Source organism: Oryza glaberrima, chromosome 8 (genome assembly GCF_000147395.1).
Source record: "Oryza glaberrima chromosome 8, OglaRS2, whole genome shotgun sequence".
NCBI lineage: Eukaryota > Viridiplantae > Streptophyta > Magnoliopsida > Poales > Poaceae > Oryza > Oryza glaberrima.
Window position 1 is genome coordinate 17,606,825 of NC_068333.1, and position 20,662 is coordinate 17,627,486.

The 20,662-nt window shown below is 48.4% G+C and overlaps 1 protein-coding gene across 1 annotated transcript; it reads left to right on the forward strand.

Moving 5' to 3' along the window:
• Positions 1-17,807: 17,807 nt before the first annotated feature.
• Positions 17,808-20,172, forward strand: LOC127782691 (uncharacterized). Its single transcript, XM_052309958.1, has 3 exons — positions 17,808-18,301; positions 18,430-18,761; positions 19,744-20,172. The coding sequence occupies exons 1-2, from the start codon at positions 17,918-17,920 to the stop codon at positions 18,721-18,723; spliced, it is 678 nt and encodes a 225-aa protein (XP_052165918.1). The 5' UTR covers positions 17,808-17,917; the 3' UTR covers positions 18,724-18,761; positions 19,744-20,172.
• The last annotated feature ends 490 nt before the right edge of the window (positions 20,173-20,662 follow it).

Sequence of the window (20,662 nt, forward strand, 5' to 3'; positions counted from 1 at the left end):
TGCTTCAATTTAGTTGTCCATGTAACATTCCTCTAGCTGCTAGCATATCCTATTTAGGAGATTTTGCTACTAAGTTTGGCGGTTACATTATAAGATTCTTTGTGCATATATATAATATTGGCATCTTCACTGATGATTTTTATGACAAGAAGGCCAGTTAATTGATTAGTCATCTCATCAAGAGGTCACTAAATCATCTATGGTACAACTAGAACTCCCTTCCATTAGGGCTCTCTCCAAGGGTTTATCTCTTGCCTGGTTCTTTCTGCTTGAGACGCGTGAGTCTGTTTTATGTTGAAATTTGAAAACGATATTTCCTCCAATGATACATACGTGTGTTTATCCCTTAGTTACGTCGATATAGTTCTCTTCAGTAACAACATTATGTCACATTCCAAAATAGTTTGCTTCTGTAATAAACTAACATCTGTTTCCTGCTTGTGACTTTCAGTTTCTGCTTTATATGCTAGAGAGGAGAACCACTTCTGCTTCTACCCAGGACAAGTGGTTTATGTCCGTTTCGTCGGTTCCGTCGATTTGTACGAGGTGGTGTAACAGATGAAATGGTTAGTTTGTGAAAAACGTTAGAGTCTTTGTTACAGTAGTTGCTGTTGAAAGTATTTTCTGAACTCTTAGCCTGATGATGAACACTGGGGCCACATGTTATCCTGTTCAGCTCAAAGGAGAAATTCGTTTTTGTCGTTACATGAGACTACATATTCTGTAACACTATGGATCCATGATCATCTAATGGTTTTGGGCTTTGTTTTTAGCTATTTATGGATGATCTCGTTCTTCTTGAAATGACAACAATTTTGTGGTCACGAATATTATTGTGGGAAGCCTTTTACAATGGTATATGTTTGACTGTCTTGGTATGTCGTCAAGTTTTGTTGAAACCTTCAGTATATTTATATTATTATTCGATTAAATCATCACTATCAGATTATCAGTGCCCCCTACCCCTAGTACCAGATGTGTTCTGTTGCCAGTAGTTATCCAAATGTTGGTACTACTATTTTTCCCACACATCAACATATCTATTTTGTTGATTCTGAACTTCAATGATCTTCTTGGCACGCTGCCATTTATCCAGATCCATTTGAAATGCAGCCGTTTGGACAGAGGATGGTTTGGCTGCTCCGTGTTCTGGTGAAATCCTGCATGTTGGGGCGAAAACAGAGGCTGATGATTTGGGGATATAGAGTTAGTGCAAAACCAAAAAGAAAGGCGTAGATAAATGTCCAAACCGCATAAATTTTGATATGGACCTAAACAATTGAGTTTTTTAAGGACCCCAAATCACCGAAATTTCACAATTTTGCAAAATTTTGGGTGAACAAAATAAATCCATGCTAGTGAGGCGGTGCAGGAGAGTGTACAGTCAGTACATACTCCCTCCGTCCCGTAATATAAGTGATTTTTAGTTTTTGCTTGCAACGTTTGAACACTCGTCTTATTAAAAAAATTTAAAATTATTATTTATTTTATTTGTGACTTACTTTATTATTTAGAATACTTTAAGCACAACTTTTCATTTTTTATATTTGCAAAAGAAAATTGAATAAGACGAGTGATCAAACGTTGCAAGCAAAAACTTAAAATCCCTTATATTGTGGGACGGAGGGAGTACTTAATATGGTGAATGGTGAATGTGCACGAGTTATAAACGTATTTTTTTCTTTAACAAAAAGGACACAGTTGCTTCCGATGTCAAATGACCCATGCTCGTTTGCGCCTAGCAAAAAACCCTCGACCGGGTCGGGCACGCACACAATTTCCCCTAAACCCGCTTAATTACGCCACCTTAATTAAACTCTCAACTCCACGCTTAATTACGCCGCCTTAATTAAACTCTCACGACTCAACTCCACGCCACACCCTGCTTCTTCTCCACTCTCCCGCAACCATTCCGCAGGAAGCTTCTAGAGTCTTCTAGGGTTTTACGCTTTCTCCCAGTCCTATCCCATGGCGAACATCGACGCGGCACTCCCCCTGTTGCCGCCGCCGCCGCCGGAGAGGGCGGGGGCCACCGTGGCGGCGACGACGATGACTCGGCAGGGGGCTCTTGGCTCTGGCAGCTGACACCGCGGTGTACGGCTTCGTCGCCACGGCGTGGCTGGTGGGCGCCGCCGTCGGCACCTCCATCGCGGCGCGTAGGGCCTTCGGCGAGGGCTCCCCGGGCGTGGCCGCCGCCTGGAAGCTCTTCTGCACCTCCGTCATGGCCATGGACTAATTATATTAATCGATTTTTTAAATTTATTCCAACTAATACTTAATTAATCTTGAGTTGTTGCACGAGAAAAGTTTGGAACCTGTCCGACCGAACACAATATGAAATCTGAACATATCGGTGTTGCCTGCTCTGGTTAGAGCAGGTACAATAGCATACTATTAGCCAGCTGTAACCATATTTTAATGAGATAAAAGATGAGAGAAAATAGCAGCAGACTATCTGTAGCTAGCTGCAGCGCGGACTCCAAGACGCAATATGTGAATGATAGGTGGGACCATATATTAATAGTATAGTACGCAACTATTGTATGAATTGGCTATAGATGAATTGGAGCTAGTAGTGGGCTATTGTCGACGAGATACCTGTAGACCGGATATAGAGGGTATTGGGGTACGTTGATACGAGAATCTACGTAATATGACATCAAGTAAATAGAAAACAGGGATTATACTGGTTCAGGCCCCTTGGTAGGTAATAGCCCTAATCCAGTTGATATGGGATTATATGATGGAAATCACAGATTACAAAGGGAACAGTGGAACTCGATGATACCGACGAGACCGTAGTCGAGTTGGTTCGACTAGATCCCCCGACGACTTGGCTCCTGTAAGCTCCGGCTTCGTAGGCTATGGTGGTTGTCTCGGCTGTGAGATTCGATGCCTTAGGTCCTCCCGGGGGTCCCTTTTATACCGCAGGTCAGGTGGTTTCCAAGTAGGACTCGGAGACATCGGACCCTACACGATACAGTGACGACCCAGTCCTATCCAGGTAGGAATCTTTCCATCCGTGGACTCCGTGATGAATTTCCTTTGCGCATACAGAGAACGTCCGTATACGCGCAGATATACCATATCGATGTATAGTGTATATCCAAGGTAGAGGGTATACCTTATCCGTAACCCTGACAGTAGCCCCTGACTTCAGTTTAAATGAACTCATATAACCGATGCGACTTCTAATGTCAGGGTTGTTATCATTCTCGACTGGTCGATCTCGGCGTGAGGACCGTAGAGACAAGGAGTAATCGACAAAACCATGTGAAGTTCAATGGTCGTGAGTGAATTTAAATTGAAGTCCAAAAACTGCCGCGGGTAACGGACCTAGAAATTTCCGGCGGCCATCTCTCTCCTTTCCTTGGAATTTGCATCGTCGATAGTGCGTCTATTTAAGGGAGTTTTTGGGGATCCATTTTGAAGTCCGCCTGTTGCGAAAAAACTTTCCAGCCTCCAAGCGCTCTTCGTCTTCTTCGCTCCCGCACAAACCCTAGCTTGATCATCTTGGTCCCTTCTCCGATGATCTCCGGCGGCAATGGACCTCGATAAGTCCACTTCAACCCGCGCGTCCCTGAAGAAGTTGCAAGAGGAAGGCGCTCTCCCCGGCCGCGGGACCATGGAGAGAGAACTAGGAGGTATTGAACCCGAACCTGTCCTGGGCCGCATGGTTGCGGTTGAGGACTATATTCTCTGCGGTTTTCTTCCTCCGCCTTCCGAGTTTCTTCTTCTGGTCTTGAATTTCTACGGTCTTTCTTTGCTCCATTTGAACCCCAATTCCATCGCCTTCCTCAGTATCTTTTCGCATCTTTGCGAGGCCTACATTAGGGTAGAGCCGTCTCTTGACCTCTTTCGCTTCTACTACGAGTTGTGTTGGATGGAATCCAACAGGGTATCTGGATGCGTTGGTTTCCGACTTCGGGATGGCCTGAAGTCAAGCTACATCCCCTTCCAGTGCCCCTCTTCTCGTAGCAAATGGCGGGCGAGGTGGTTCTATCTTCAGATAGAGAATTCGGATCCAGTCTTCGTTGTTCCTGAGGAACAACCGGACAAGATTTCGTCTTGGACCGCCAAGTCCGCCTTAACCCCTTCCCTTCAGTCCTTCATCGATATCATCGATGACCTCCGAGTACGAGGGTTGTAGGGGTATGAAGTCGCTGCTGACTTCATTGGTAGGCAGATCCAGCCGCTCCAGGCTTGAGCCCATCTAGCCTTTGACTATTTTAGGCCGGAGGACGCGACCCGGGTTTCTCCTCGGGGTATTTTTCTTGTATTTTGGATTCCATTTCTTACGTGCATGTTCCTCCTGACTTATCGAATTCTAATTCTCAATCTACAGGTTTGAACAGCGAAGCCGTGGAGCGCCGCGTTGGTCAAGTGATAATCAGCGGCCCTACAACGGCAAGCAACGTCCCTGTCCCTCTCTGCAAGAAAGGGGCAGCTGACCGTGAAGCTGCTATCAACGTGAGTGTACTCGACGACCCTTTATCTTTTTCCTCCAGGATCGCATTGTGACTTCATGTAGTGCAGGCTCTCCCTCTGTCACAGCCTGATTTTCGTTTTAGGATTTATAAATTATTTAATAAATTATTAATAGAAATTATATTAAATGTTCATTAATTTACAAGTGAAGTTAAATGTGGGAAATAAAATTTCTTAAATATAAAGCATGGCTGGATTTAATTTGTATTAAATTCTCCATGATTAATTATACTCTCTGAAATTTTCTCGGATTTTTCAGAGCTTAATTCCTAATTTTAATAATACAAAGAACATTTCAGTAATTATTCGCATATTAAATTAATCATTAAATGAGCTGGTTTCAATATTGTTAAATACTTTGAGTGTCCAAGTGTGTTCAAAATTTTTCTTGGAATTATTTGAGCATTGGAAATATTTTTAACAATTGAAAGATCATCTCATTGGTTAATTTATTAGGAAAAGTCCTCTCTCTCTCGGCCCAATCTCCTCTTGGTCTGCAGCCCTCTCCTCTCTTTCCCGAAGTCCAGCTTCTATCCCTGCTTCAATCGGGCTGTGCAATAGAGCCTAGCCAAAAGTCTGTTTTCCCTCCCACAGCACTGTTCATCTTCCAGCTCAGGCAGAGCCCGAGCAAGCCGTGCTCGTACACAGTTGCCGCCGCCTCTCCTTCCAAATCCGGCCTCCTCGTTGCTCCTCTCTCCAAATTAGTTGCGGGAATAGAATCCTCTCAATCTCCTCTTCCTTTTCCATAAGAAATACCCAAAAGTTTCTATGGAAATCCTTTCCAATTTCGCGGATCAATCTTTTCTTTTTCCGGCGAAGATCCTAAACTTTCCCGAGTTTTTCCCGTCGACGTGGGCTCGATCCCTGGGCTCCCATGGCTATATATAGAGCCCCCTCCTTCTCCTCTTTCGGCCGCCACCTCTCCCTCTCTCCGCCGTCACCGGAAACACTTTCCCCGCGAGCTCCCTCTCTCTCCACCTCCGGCCGCCGCTCCAGCCGCCGTGCGCCATCTCCCCGGCCGTCGCCGGTCAGCACCGCCACTTCCCTCGGCTCCGCAAAGTCGAGCTCTACCCCGGCCATTGGTTCCTTTGTGCCAAATCCCGCCGGAAGCCGCTTGCCGACGCGAACCAGAAGGTTTCAGCCTTTGCCGCGCCTCCAGCCGCAGCTAGCAGCCGCCTTAGCCGCCGCTTTCGGTCGCCGTCGACTCCATTGGGTTCGCAGGAGCAAGGTGAAGCCCGGCCACCGGTTTTTCTTCGCCGAAGATCGCTGAAACGTCACCGCCATCGCTGACTCGACCCCATCGCCGCCAGTACCTCGCCGCCCTTCAAAGCTCGTCGCCGGCCATCTTCCGTCGCTGTCCGTCATCGCGTAAGTGTTGGTAAGAATCGCCGTCGCCTTCTCTACCTCCCGGTGCCCTCCATTTGCATTATTGTGCCGTGGTTCGCCGGCAACCGCCGCTCCTATGCCACCTATGAGGTTTTCCTTAATCCAATCCGTTGTCTGTCTAGCGTAGTTGTCGTCTCCGTGTGTTGCCGCCGGGTAGTCATCATCAACCCTCCCTCTCCGATCCTTTGGTTCGGTGAGACTTCTATCCGTTCTCTCTTTTTAGTGGCATATTATTTTTTTTTAATATATGTCATCTACCAAATATAATCTAATCTTTTCCGGAGGTTGTTTTAATCTTTTGTCTCGGTTATAAATCATTTGTAAATTGTTTAATTAATTTGGAATAGTCTTTTCTTTAATAGGTTTAATTGGAATTTATTCTTGTAAAATTTGTAACTAATTCATATGAAGTCGGAATTAAATGGTTCAAGTCTCTAAATTCATCTAAAATCATGATCTAGATGTTTGTTTATTTTTATGTACTATTGATTTGGTTTTTATTAGTCTCTTTCTTCGTTTTGCGTGTTAGCTTATCCTTTCCGTCGTTGCGAAGGTTCGTGAATGCGTTGGAAGTGGTTCAGAAGACTAATTGAAAACCGATTATTGCAAGGCAAGTCATACAGATCCCAAACATAATTTTCCTTTGAGCATGTTGATCCTATATTTAAATTCTCTATTTATTTCAACTGTGCATTTATTTTCGAATGTCACCGGGTGGTGTGAATTATTCCTTGGTTACGGTCAATTTGCATTGATTACTCTATTCCTTGATACCTTGGGTTATTATAATTTGACTAGTTGAGCTTTATATATTGGTTCAGCTAAATGTTAGACATAATTTCTTAGCCATACTTAGAAACATTAGCACACAATTGGGATAACTAATGTTTCACTATGATGGATATTTAATTGTAGCTCACGATGGTCAATCGTGATTGGTTAATTAATTATTTGCCAACTAAAACTTGATAATGGTGGGTTGTGAGCACATGGTTTTGATGGTTGTGCTCATGACAATTAAGGACCGGTTCACGAGTTTCGGTTGTGAAACATTAACCGTGCCAACCACAAGCAAACATGGGCAATGGCTTTACCTTTTGTATAGCATGGTTCATTGCGGGGCACCAGACTGAGAAGTGGCGGAGATAAGCCCACGGGGGTCGCTGGGGAGTCCATGCCTTGTTTATAGAGGGGGTGATTATGATCCAAGAACGGTGCACTGCTTTGAGTTGTGTTGTGCGAAGGGTACTGTCACGATTTCCCCCTTTGCAGTGCCGTGGTGGTACTTCAGGGCATGGTAACATGTGTGGAATCGTGTCTTGTGGGTACAGTGGTACACCTCTGGCCAGAGTAAAACTATTCGAATAGCCGTGCCCGCGGTTATGGGCGGGTCTAACAATGTCTTTCGTGATTAGTCCCACACTACTCATTAATAATAATGTGGTAATTAATTTAGCTCCTGGTTTGGAATGGTACATTCCTGGTTTGGAGATAGATCTGTACAGCCGGGTATGGTTGTTCAGAATGATTGGGCCTGTGCAGCACGGGTGTGCTGTTCAGTGTTGATTAAAATTGATGATTAATTACTCTACTGTTTTATAATTCTCAAATGTTTGCTAAATGCTGCTTTTGCAAATGAGCCCTATATTATACCATTCTTTGGTATTCTTGTGCACTTGCATATTTGCTGTGTGGCTTGCGGAGTATGTCATATGCTCACCTTGCAATAATTAATCAACCTCAGTTGAAGAAAAAAGATCCAAAAGGAGAAGACGTTTGGCTTATACCCCAGTTGAGCTGCCTGTGGGAGTGGAGCTGAAGCCATCGCTAGACCGTAATTCCGCTGCTGTTTTTCTTTTCTTTTGTAAGTATGTAACGTTGTATTTTTGATGATTCTATATATTAAATTGTCAGTTTGTGTACCTCGGCTGATTCCTGGACAAGGATTTTATGCACAAATAAGTTCGGAAATTATTAGTGAATTTTCGGGCGTGTCACCCTCTGACTGACGTCATTGGGCCGCTCGTGGACCACCAGGCGGCGGCTTCGTTGAAGGAGGGCGTCGCCCAGGAGCTGTCCGACGTTGCTGTTGCCGCCACGACCAGTGGCGGTAATGCTCCGAAGAAGGGGAGGAAGTTTTCCTCCGTGCTCGGTAACCGCCGGAAAGCGCCCACTCCATCTGTGAGCCCCTTTGATCATTTATTGCGTAGTCGGAAGACGTAGTCCTCACACCGTACTCGTTTTACTTAGGCCTCGGATGCGTCTCCCCCGCCTCCGCGACGACAGAGGCTGGTGACACTCGGTGAGAAGTAAGTGGATAACTTTGAGGTCCTTTACTTGATCGAATTCTGGCAGCTCGTCTTGATGGCCATCATGGCAATCTTTCGCAGGGCGGCGTGGGCGAAAGCGGCGCAGGATGGGTCCGGATGGAACTCCAGTGCGTCTCCTGCAGTGGCCTCGACAGATGTGGTGGTTGTTCCCAGGAGCCGTGAGGCGACGCCCAGCGGCCCTGCCGGCGATCTCGTGCCTGCTCGAGGCCCAACTGCTGACGTCCTCACCTGGGAGGAGTTCCAAGTCGAGATAGGGCGCATCCTCCAGGCCGGCGCCCGCGGCATAGGTCGCGAGATTGCGGAGACGAGGGCGGCGGCGGCGTCGTCGGCGAACGAACGCGCCGACAAGCTGGCGCGTGACCTGGCGGAGGTTCGCGAGGACCTCCAGTAGATGAGGGAGCTGGTGGCCGGCAATGAGCGACAACGGCAGGGGCTTGAGCACCGCATGTCGGAGCTCGAGAACAACCTATCGGAGATCCGTGGTTCGCTGCGGGTTACCTACACCAGCCTGCACCAGCTCGCCGGGGAGTATGGTGTCACGACCACAATCCCGGCGAATCCCGACGAGTTCTCGCTGACGACTTCGCTCGCAGAAATGGCGACGGTGATGGAGGCGATCTCCTCCAAGCATGCAGCCAGGATCGGGGAGGAGACGTCCAACGGGATCTATATTGGGGCGTGCCACGTCCTCGCGTGTGTAAGGTTGGCGCACTCTGAACTCGATCTCCAGAGGATCTTGGATCAGGGGGGCGGCTAACGACGCGCGTAAGGACGTGATGGAAGAAGTCGGTGATCTGGGAGAGTCTGTTCTCCCACTTTTTGAAGAGTAGGACCTCAGTTTGCCTGTACTCCTTAATCAATCATGCTTTGTTAAACTTTTGTCGGTTCCAACTGCCTTTGTGTGTGCAGTTATCACTTTAGTTTTCTTCAGCATTTTGATTCCAAGTACTTTGTTGTTGTTTGTAGAGATGTCGATGTCGAGGATGTCCAGCAGCGTGGGCAGCCTGAGTTGCCTGTAATCGTTCCAGCACTTGCGCTCGAGCCGTACGTGCCGTAGGACGACGTGGACCAGAATCTACCCGTGGAAACGGGCATGGCGACGACTTCCTTAGGTTGGTTCTTTTTGTTTGCATCCCCTTTGCTCTTCTATCTGGATTGGCTTAACTTGCCGTGTTCTCGAAAGAGGAGAACAACTTTAACTTAGTCGTTTCCATGCCGAGCAGACCTCGAGAGTGCGCTTGCCGATCGTGATCGTCGCATCCAGTACTGGAGGACGAAGTTTGAGGTCGCCGAACTCAAGAGGACTATGTTGGAAGTCAAGAAGGACCAGGCCGTGGAAGCGCTCCGAGGTCGCGAGGTATGGTTCAACTCGTACCTCAGGAGTTGTTGCACAGTCACGGCTATAGTCTGCAGGGAGCTCTGAGTACCTCGCGGGGATCCCGAGGAGTCAGCGGCCGGATATATCTCGTGGCTGAATGGGGCTTGCGCTCAACTCGAAGGCATCGGCAAGCGTATCGACGAGGCCCTGAAGCAGGAGTGCCGTCGATCGAGCCGGTATGCTGGAGGGCATGTGCTGGCCTGTATACGAGATCATCATCCGCAGTTGCACCTCGAGTTCCTCCACGAAGGGTTTTCTCATTCTCGGAGGACCACCGCGGAGATACACAACCTAGCGAAGTCGATGGCGCCGCTGGCGGAGAAAGTCTTCCAGTCGATGGATTGGCGTTGGCCTTCCTGGTAGTCTTTTTATATCTGTGACAAATATCTTGGGGAAAAGTGTAATATATTTTGGAATTTTTTGCGGACTGTAAGAAGTACTTGTGAAATAGAAAGGAAATCTATCTAACTAAGCTTTCTTACTCTGGATGCGGTGTGTACGAGTCTCTTCTCACTTCGCGACTTCGATCAGTCGCTTGAGTCATACACTCTCCCTAGCCCCCAGCCTTGTCATCGGAGAATTCTTCTCGGAAGATAAGGCTCTTGGACCTTTGACCTGCCTTGGTTGAACAAGCACTGATCCTAGCCCCCAGCCGTGAGGTTGGAAAATCCAATTTCCGATTACACGGCTTGGTTAATACGCACGGTGAGAACTCCTACACGACCAGATCATACATGGTCTTTCGTCTCTACAGGATCCGACAAGGCCTTATCGGCTCTGGGCGTCCCCAGCCGCAGTTCCCTTAGGTTCCTCGGAGGCCTTGTCAAGACGGCGTCAAGGGACATGAGGATAGGTTTCAACGCTAGGTGTCATCGGGGTAAGGGATCATCGGGAAGGAACACTTTGATTGTAATCTTTTCCTGAAAAAAAGACTATGTTGAAGCTGTAAGATGTCTTACAAGTATGGATGCTATTGATCTATACATAGAATTTATGTAATTGATGAATGTTCCAAGAATTTGCCAACTCGCGACCATCGCCGTCTGCAATCTTGAATGCGCCTGGCCGCAGGACTTGCATGATCGTGTACGGTCCTTCCCATTTGGGTGAGAGCTTGTTTCGCCCTGCTTGGCTTTGAACCCGTCGAAGGACATAGTCGCCGATCGAAAGGGTGCGTGCTCGGATGCGCTACTCGTGGTATCGGCGAAGGGCCTGTTGGTAGCTTGCTGCTCTGACGGCAACTCGTTCTCGATGTTCCTCGAGAAGGTTCACATCGTCGCTTCGCTACTCCTCCTGATCCTCGGCGGAGTACTTCTGTACTTGTGTACTCTGATGTTGCAGCTCGGTGGGAAGCATGGCTTCTGAGCCGTACACGAGGAAGAAAGGTGTCTCCTTGTTGGACGTTGTCGGTGTGGTGCGCACGGCCCAAAGTACCGAGGGGAGTTCTTCGACCCACTTCTTGTCATGTGACATGAGCCTGTCATAGACATGGGTCTTGATTCCTTGTAGTACTATGCCGTTTTCCCTCTCGACTTGTCCATTGCTTTGAGGGTGAAAGACCGAAGCGAAGCAGATCTTGACTCCCAGCTCAATGCAGTAATCCTGGAAGTCGGCGTTGATGAACTGGGACCCATTGTCCGTTATGATGCGGTGAGGCAATCCATATATGCAAAATATCCCTTTAATGAATTTGATGGCGTTGTCGGCCTTGATTTCCCCCGTGGGTGTTGCTTCGATCCATTTGGTGAACTTGTCGATCGCCACGAATAGGAACTTGTAGCCGCCTTGTCCTCGTGAGAATAGTCCGAGTATGTCGAGCCCCCAGCACGAGAACGGCCAAGTGAGAGGGATGGTTCTTGTGCTGGTAACTTTGAGTGTTTGCTACGAAATTGACAAGCTTCACACCGTTGTACCATGTCACAAGCGTCTTTGAGGGCGGTTGGCCAGAAAAATCCTTGTCGAAAGGCTTTTCCGACCAATGTACGACCGGCGGCATGTGATCCACAGATCCCTTCGTGTATGTCGAGGAGGAGGTGTTTGCCATCGTCGGACGAGACGCATTTGAGAAGTACCCCGTTTGGCGCCTTCTTGTATAGATTGTTGCTGATCATACAGTAGATTTTGGCTTGACGGGTTATTTTCTCGGCTTCTGCATCGTCGTCGAGCAACTCGTTGCTATTTATGAATTTGACGAGTGGGATTCGCCAATCGTCTGTGGTCTCGATGTCGGCAACAGCGCGTTCTGCCTCTGTAGCCCCCGAGCTGATGTCGGAGGCGACTGTGCTATTTTCGTCGTTTGCTTCTTTCACCGATGGCTTTGTTAGGACGTCCACAAAGGTGTCGGGTTCGAGTGGCTCCCGTCTGGACGCACGCCATGCCAGATCGTCTGGTTCGATGTTGTCCTTGCGGTATATGTGTCAGACCTCGATTCCATCAAATATTTTTTCCAGCTTCCTGACTTTCGCGAGGTACTTGGATAACTCGGGGCTAGAGCACTTGTAGTCTTTGTGCACCTGGTTTGCGACTAGTTCGGAATCCCCTTTCACGATCAGTCGCCTGACTCCAAGTACAGCTGCAGCTCTTATCCCAACGAGTAGTCCTCCGTACTCGGCTGTGTTGTTGGTCGCCCTGAAGTTGAGGTGAATTGCACGCTTGAATTGATCTCCCGAAGGTGATGTCAAGATGAACCCTGCCCCTACTCCTTGGCTGTTGAGTGCGCCGTCGAACTCCATTGTCCACGTTCCGTTGTTGGTTTGACTGTCTAACATGTTTTCAGGCATAGTCCAATCGGCTACGAAGTCGGCGAGAACTTGGGACTTGATGGCTGTTCATGGCACAAAGTGGACATCAAACTGGCTTAGCTCGACTACCCATTTCGCAATGCGGCCGACAACATCTTTGTTTCTCACGACTTCACCAAGAGGGAAGGAGGAAACAACTGACCCTGTGGGCTTGGAAGTAGTGGCGTAGCTTTCTTGACGTCATGATTACTGCATAGAGCAGTTTTTGAATCTGTGGGTATCTTGTCTTCGCGTCATGGAGAGCTTCGCTGACGTAGTAAATAGGACTTTGCACCTTCTCTCTCTCGACAACAATGACAGTACTCACGGAATATGGCGTGGCGGCAATATAGAGGAATAATTCTTCATTAGGTTGGGGAGCAATAAGTACAGGGGGATTTGACAGGTAGCAATTAAGTGCGATAAACGCCTCTTCGGCTTCCTGTGTCCATACAAATTTGTCTTGTTTTTTCAGCAGAGCGAAGAAGGGTTGTCCTCGTTCTCCCATCCTAGCGACGAACCTGCTTAGTACCGCCATGCATTCGGTTAACTTTTGTACTTCCTTTAGTCTTGTGGGCGACTTCATGTTCTCGATTGCCTTGATCTTCTCGGGATTTGCTTCTATTCCTTTGCCAGAGACGAGGAACCCGAGCAGCTTGCCCGATGGTACTCCGAACGTGCACTTCTCAGGATTGAGCATGAGGCGATATCACCGGAGGTTGTCGAAGGTTTCCCATAGATCGTCAATCAATGAGTCGCCTGTCTTGATCTTGACAACAATGTCATCGACGTAGGCCTCGACATTGTTCCTAAGCTGATCGTTAAGTGCCCCTTGGACCGTGCGTTGGAAAGTGTTTCCTGCGGTTATCAGTCCAAACGGCATCTTAACGTAGCAGAATACACCGAATGGTGTGATGAATGTTGTCTTCTCCTCGTCCTCTTTTGCCATGCTGATTTGGTGGTAGCCGGAGTAAGCGTCAAGGAAGCTTAACAACTCACAACCAGCTGTTGAGTCTACTAGTTGGTCTATTCGAGGAAGAGGGAAGTGATCCTTGGGGCACGCCTTGTTGAGGTCGGTGAAGTCGACGCACATCCTCCACTTCCTGTTGGCCTTCCGCACCATGACTGGGTTGGCTAGCCACTCTGGGTACAGTACCTCTCTGATGAAACCAGCTTTGAGAAGCTTGTCGAGCTCTTCTCGTATGGCCTGTTTTCAATCTGGTGCAAATCTCCGCAGTTTTTGTTTTACTGGCTTGGCATCCGGTCGCACCATGAGTTTGTGCTCAATCACCTCCCTAGGGACCCCCGGCATGTCGGATGCCTGCCAAGCGAACACGTCTGCATTGTCGCGGAGGAAGGTGATGAGCGTGAGTTCCTATTTTTTGCCCAGTGATGCCCCGATCTTGACGGTCTTGTCGGGGTTGGTGCTGGAGAGCGGAACGATCTTGATTGCACCGTCTGGTTTTAGCGTCTTGTTTGTTTTGCTCACTTTCTTGGGTGGCTCAGCTGTGGCAGGTGGGCTGGGAGTGTGCTCGACCATATCGAGGCTCCGCTTGTCGTATTGCACTGCTAGCTTTGCATTCCCTTGAATAGTGATTGTTCCCTTCGGCCCGGGCATCTTGAGCACTTGATACGCATAGTGAGATGCGGCCATGAACTTCGCGAGTGCAGTTCTCCCGATGATGGCGTTGTATGCTGTATCAAATTCAGCGACATCAAAGGTGATCTGCTCCATTCGGAAGTTATTTGCTTGGCCGAAAGTCATAGGCAATGTAATCTTGCCCAATGGCTTGGACGACGACTGAGGAGTAATCCCATGGAAGGGTTGATCGGTGGGAGTCAACTCGCTTCGTGGAATTCCCATCGCGTCCAAGGTCCTGGCGAAGAGGAGGTTGATGGAGTTGCCGCCATCTATGAGAACTCGCGCGACTTTGATATTCCAAATAGTGGGCTCGACCACGATTGGATATCGTCCAGAGATGACAGCAGCCTTGGGGTGGTCCTCATTTGAGAACTCGATCTTCTGTTCGGACCACTTCATCTTGGGTGCAGCCCCCTGCCATGTTGAACAAACTTCACGCTCCACTTTCTTGTATTCTCGCTTTGAGGAGTACGTCGTGGAACCTCCGAAGATGTGCGAGACATGGAGATCGGAATCCGGGTATGCCGAGTCCGAGTCCTGAGTGGCTGCCTCAGCGGCCTTCTCGACTACAAGTACTCGCTTGCCCTTCTCCAATGCCAGTTGCTTTTCCAGCGACTTTTTTATGTCTGTCCGACTTGTGTATAGGGCACCATATTCTCTTCGTGTCGCTGCCTTGTGGGTCTGGGTGCTTGGGAGGGCGCTCGTATTCTGACGTGAGGACTTCCGCTTGACCTTTCCTTTTCCCACTCTTGCTACTTTTCTTCTTGCTTGGTTCAGGTGCATCCTTGGCTGGTTTCTTCTCTCCCCCCGTCTTTGGCTTGTCGTTCTTGCGTCTTAGTGCGTTGTCCGCGTGAGCGCATCGATCGACGATCTCGAACAATCTTCGGGTAGTTGTGATCCGTCTTGTTGCCAACTCCTAGGTAGTATAGCGATCTCTAACACCGGTTTTGAAAGCGCGAATCACAGAAGCGTCGGTGATTTCGGGGATTGTATTTCTGCACTCATTAAAGCGCCGAATATAATCCCTCAAAGATTCACCCGGATTATGTGTCAATGCGTGTAGATCGTCTTCGATCGCGTGGCGCTTGTAAGTTCCCTGGAAGTTAGCGACGAACTGCTACCACAGATCTGCCCACGAAGAAATCGAGTAGGGCGGGAGGTGCATCAGCCATGAACGCGCAGAACCCTTCAATGCCGTCGGCAAATAATTTGCCAACGCGTTTTCGTCTGCTCCGGCAGCGTACAGTACCGTGGAGTAGACCTGAAGGAATTCTTCTAGGTCAGTACTCCCATCGTACTTCTCTATTGCTCCCGGTCGGAATCTCTTAGGCCATCGAACATCTCGTAGCGAACGGTTGAAAGCTCTACACCCGGCGCTGGGAGCGGTGGGTTGTCGGCGATCGTATGTCCTTCGCAGATGTCTATCTGATGATGAGGATGAAGAGGATGATCACGACGACGATGGGTCACTCGGCTCCGGTGTGCGATTCCGAGGATGACGTCCGGGTACTCGGGAATCCTGTCGTTGTCCACCATTGTCGTCCCGACGCCGATCTCCGTCATCGCCATCGTTATGGCGGCGTCCTCGACCAGTATCGCCCGGCATTCGCAGTTCGTGATCATCGCGCTCGTGGTGGTTGTGGCGGTTATCACGGTCTCGGTTCTCGCTCGGGTGTCCTCCTCGCTCTTCGTTCTCTCGACATCGTGAATAGAGACGATATCGGGAACGATTCTCGTTGTCTTGCACGCGTCGTGCTTCTTGGCGACCATTCAAATGGTCACGGAGATCGCTGGTGCCGCGGGGTGGAGGGGTGGCTTGTCGAGGTGAGGCCTGCTGCTCTGGTGGTGCGCCATTTGCACCGCCAGCTGGCGATTGTTCTGGGTGTGCCGCGGCAGCGGCCTCCTCGAACGCGTTGCTGAGGTTGGTCACTGATTCTCATAGTCGTTCTGTCCACCGTGCGAGATCATCGTTCAGAATGGGATCATAAGAGGTTTCCCTCAGTATTGCGTTGATGGCCCCGATGTGCTGGGCCGGTGTAACCACTTGATTCTCTGCTTCCGCGTCGGCATGCGCAGACGCGCTGGTCCCTTCGATAGCAAACACATCGCGTGGTGTGCTTGTCGACGATGAACCCTGGTCCTCGAGCGAGTGTAGGACTGATGGCTCGTGGGGATTGACGTCGATCACCCCAACGAATCGGTCTGAGATGACCGTCGCTCCTCGTTCCTTGTACACATCTCTAGGAGAGATTTGTAACTGCTGGACCTTAGGAGGCGACGTCTTCATGACTTTGAGAAGAATCTTGCAGCTTGAGAGGTCGTGATTCTTTGTCTTGTGGATAGGACAATAGACATCACGAGTTGGAGAAGTACGCTGAATTCCACGCTCTTTGCAGGCACGGATCTCAGCTTGTGCGTTGAGAAAAACCCAACAAGCTTGCAAGGTGTGTTTCCTGGTTTTGTGAATAGGGCACCAGGATCTTGTCGCCTCGGAAGTTGTCCTTGTCGGCTCGTGATTCTTGTCGGAAGGACAAGAATTGGCCGCACTAGGATTTTCCTCTGGCTTGGATGTCGTCGACGTTCCGTTCTCCGCTTCTGCGGGAGGATCCTTCGGCGTGGGGTCGTCCGGGGTTATGGCCACGGCATTCTCATTTTCGATCACTGATGGACCAATCGAGACCGGCACCGTGGTGTAAATCAGGAAGACGATTTCACCAACTTGAGTCCACACCAGTATTGTTGAAGTCGGAACTCCTTGGTTGACGCTGGGGTCGACGCTGTTGTTGACGAGACTTGACGACATAGTAGTAGAACCTTGAGCACCAAGTCCCCCTACCTGGCGCGCCACTGTCGACAGGGGATACCCGTAGACCAGATATAAAGGGTATTGGGGCACGCTGGTATGAGGATCTACGTAATATGACATCAAGCAAATAGAAAACAGGGATTATACTGGTTCAGGTCCCTTGGTAGGTAATAGCCCTAATCTAGTTGATATGGGATTATATGATGGAAATCACAGATTACAAAGGGAACAGTGGAACTCGATGATACCGACGAGACCGTAGTCGAGTTGGTTCGACTAGATCCCCCGGCGACTTGGCTCCTGTAGGCTCCGGCTTCGTAGGCTATGGTGGCTGTCTCGGCTGTGAGATTCGATGCCTTAGGTCCTCCCGGGGGGTCCCTTTTATACTGCAGGTCAAGTGGTTTCCAAGTAGGACTCGGAGACATCGGACCCTACACGATACAGTGACGACCCAGTCCTATCCGGGTAGGAATCTTTCCATCCGTGGACTCCGTGATGAATTTCCTTTGCGCATACAGAGAACGTCCGTATATGCGCAGATATACCATATCGATGTATAGCGTATATTCAAGGGTAGAGGGTATACCTTATTCGTAACCCTGACAACTATACTATTAAACTTGCTCTTAGAGCAGGTACAATAGCCGACTATTAGCCAACTATAAATATATTTTAATAAGATAAAAGATGAGAGAGAAGAGCAGCGGGCTACAGATCTGTAGCCAGCTGCAGCACGGACTCTAAGACGCAATGTGTGTATGACAGGTGGAACCATATATTAATAGGATAGTAAGCAACTATTATATGAATTGGCTATATATGAATTGGAGTTAGTAGTGGGCTATACTAATGAACTTGCTGTTAGGAACAGATAAGGATCAAACCAGCAAAACCATTTCTAATTTCTTGACGGGCCAACACAGCTGCAGCCACCGTGTGCGCCTAGCAAATTCCAGTACCCCGCTTAACAGCTTCACTTAAACGTTAAACCCCCTCAAACCCCCATATTAAACTCCTCCACGCGCCTCCAAACTCGCACGCTTCTTCCGCGGGAAGCTTCTCGAAGCCTAGGTAGGGTTTTGCGCTCGCTTCGCTTCCAACCCACCCATGGCGGGCGTCGAGGCGGCACTGCTTCCTCCGCCACCGCCGCCGCCGCAGGCGAGGTGGGCCTCCGTGGCGGCGACCCTGCTCCGGCTCCTCGCGCTGGCCGCTGACGTCCTGGTGTACGGCCTCCTCGCCGCGATGTGGCTGAACAACGCCGCCTTCGCCGCCGCCATCTTCTCGCGTTGGGCCAGCGGCGAGGGCTCCACCACCGTGGCCATCTTGTCGCGCTCGGCCAGAGGCGAGGGCTCCGCCGCCGTCGCCGTCGCCGCCGCCACGAAGGTCTTCTGGGCCTCCTTTCTCGCCGTGGGGGTGTTCTTCCCGTTTGCTGGCCCTCTACTGATGTGGCGCCTTGGGATCGGGCCTCCGCCTCCCCCCGAGACCCGTGAGGTGCAGCGACCTCCGCTCTCCTGATCTCCTCTCGCACTCTCCCCCAAATTTCCTTCTCCTGGATCATTTCTAAGGTTTGGATCTGTGGATTTCGTTTTTTTTTTTTTTGTTGTTGTTGCTCATTGCAGAGTGGGAGTGGAGGACGCGCCGCCGCGCAGCGTGGTCGTCGTGGCAGCACTGGCCCGGCGAGCCGCCGTCAGGAGGGAGGCGGGCGACCCGTCGCCCTTCTCTTCATGTTCTTCTCTTGGTGGGTCGCGTTCGCCGGTATCCTGCTGCAAGAGCTCGCGCCTGAGAAGGCGTCCTGTCAGGAGAAGGTTGGCTCCGTGCTTACTGACATCGGAGGCTTCGCTAACTCTGTTCTGGTGTGCTTCGTTTTTTTCCCCGACTTGGTCATCTTCCTGATGAGGGATTCGCGGAGGTGAAGTGTGCCGGGATGGGATGGCCAGGGTGCCGTGTTGAGGTATTGCTTCCTTAATCTCTGCATGATATGATAATCATCGCCAGGTCCAGGTGATTTTGTTGGTGCAGACTTGCCATTTGGTTGCGAGTGTTCTAGTGTTGATTTTAGCATGATGGATTTGCTTGTGCCGATAGAGTGGTCGGTAGAAACTGAAACTCAATTGGAGCCTTGTATGATGTGGCATCTGTTTGGGTATAATGTTCCGTTCACATGTACAGATTTGTTGGAGCTGATGCATATGTTAATTTGGTCGTGGGTGAGAAAATTGACTTTGGAATATTCTGATCTGTTCTGCTGTTATCTTGAGAAAATAATTCATCCAATTTGATTACTTGATAATCCATCTAGTTTAGCATTGACTAGGCTAGGCTGTTACTGTAGAGTGTAGAAGCTAAAATTAGCTTTACTGAGGATAAAAATCTCTGCGAGAATAACTTTGTGATTTGGGAACCATTTCATATTTTCACTGTGTCTAAGACTCTAATACCTCTTCTGTGTGAAATACCAATATCTAGGACTTCATGTTTCCTTTTTGTCAATAGAAACTGAAAAGCATAAGTGGCAGTGGCACAGTGAACTACAAGTAGATCAGAGAAGGTGCTATCATAGATTTATGCTATCTGCAGACAAATAGTACTAGAAGTTGATGGCTTATTCAAGAATATGAAGAAGAAACATCTTGCAGCCGATTATTCGATTGATTTTCTTAGTTTACAAGTATCACAATGAGACTTAGTTATAGCTTGTGACGGATTGTTTTGTGCCCTTAAATTTGTCATGTTATAAAATGAGAATGCTAAAATGGAAAATCCACTGGTTTAAACCAAACAATTATCAGGTAATTATTTGCATCGTCAAATTCCAGTTCAAGCGCTTGATTTGTTATCATAATAACGGATTACTGGTATTTACAATCTTAAACATTTGGTTATTCCTTACTCTGTGGTTAAGCTAATGCTGTTCTATCTTGTTGCATTTTCAGTTCTGGAACACATGATTTTTTTGTGTAGTACAAAGTGCTTTGAGCTGTTTCTCGAGAAATCTGATGTGTGACTGCAAGAAGCTACTACCTGTTGCAGTTTACCTTCTGAAGTGCAGTTTTACCTTCACGAACTTCAGTTTTGATTTTATTTGGAACGTGAACTCAAAATGCTCTGCATATGGGCATATGGCCATCTTTAAACCCTACTGATGTATGTGACATTGTGACCTGCATATGACTGATACTACGGCAACATGTTTTTCTGCTGTAATGGTTTGATAACCACTCCTCATCTCGGTTGATTGCCGACATTGATGTGTTCCTTAGCTCATGTCAGCAACTGCCTGTCACTAAATCATGATCTGCTTTGCTGAATACTAGAAGGAATATATCTTAAGCTTAATTATTACTGGCAATGGCACCCTTGTTAATGGCTTGAGTTGTGCTTTCGCCTGGATATGCATCATACTCTACGTGCGTGGCTCCGTGTTTGCGTCTGTTGCCTCCTCTCTGCTCACAGAACAGAACAGACTAGACTACTCAAGCAGAAAAAAACCAATCCAACTCTCACCGCCACAATTATGGGGTCCGATCTGGTTTTTTATCATAATCTATTATATTATTAAAACAGCTTTGAAAGGAGGCACCATATTCACTGTGGGGGCTAGAAATTCCCATATTAATCCGAGAAAAATTAAAAAAAAGGAGAGTCTAAGTAGAAGTACAATTTAAAAATAGCTGAAATTCGAAATTAAAAATAAGCAATATTGAAAGAAGTTTCCATATAAGAATTCAATACGAGATTAATCAAAATTTGAAATCAAAATAAAATAAAATCCAAAATTAGAAAAGGAAAGGAGAGTCCAAGTAGAAATACAATTTAAAAATAGCTGAAATTCGGAATTAAAATAAGGAATAT

What these genes read in the sequence shown, in the direction of transcription:
- LOC127782691 (XM_052309958.1), top strand. Translation starts at nt 17,918, where the DNA reads ATGGCGGGCGTCGAGGCGGCACTGCTTCCTCCGCCACCGCCGCCGCCG. An exon ending in CTCCCCCCGAGACCCGTGAG is followed by an intron (nt 18,302 to 18,429) that starts GTGCAGCGACCT and finishes TGCTCATTGCAG; the next exon opens with AGTGGGAGTGGAGGACGCGC.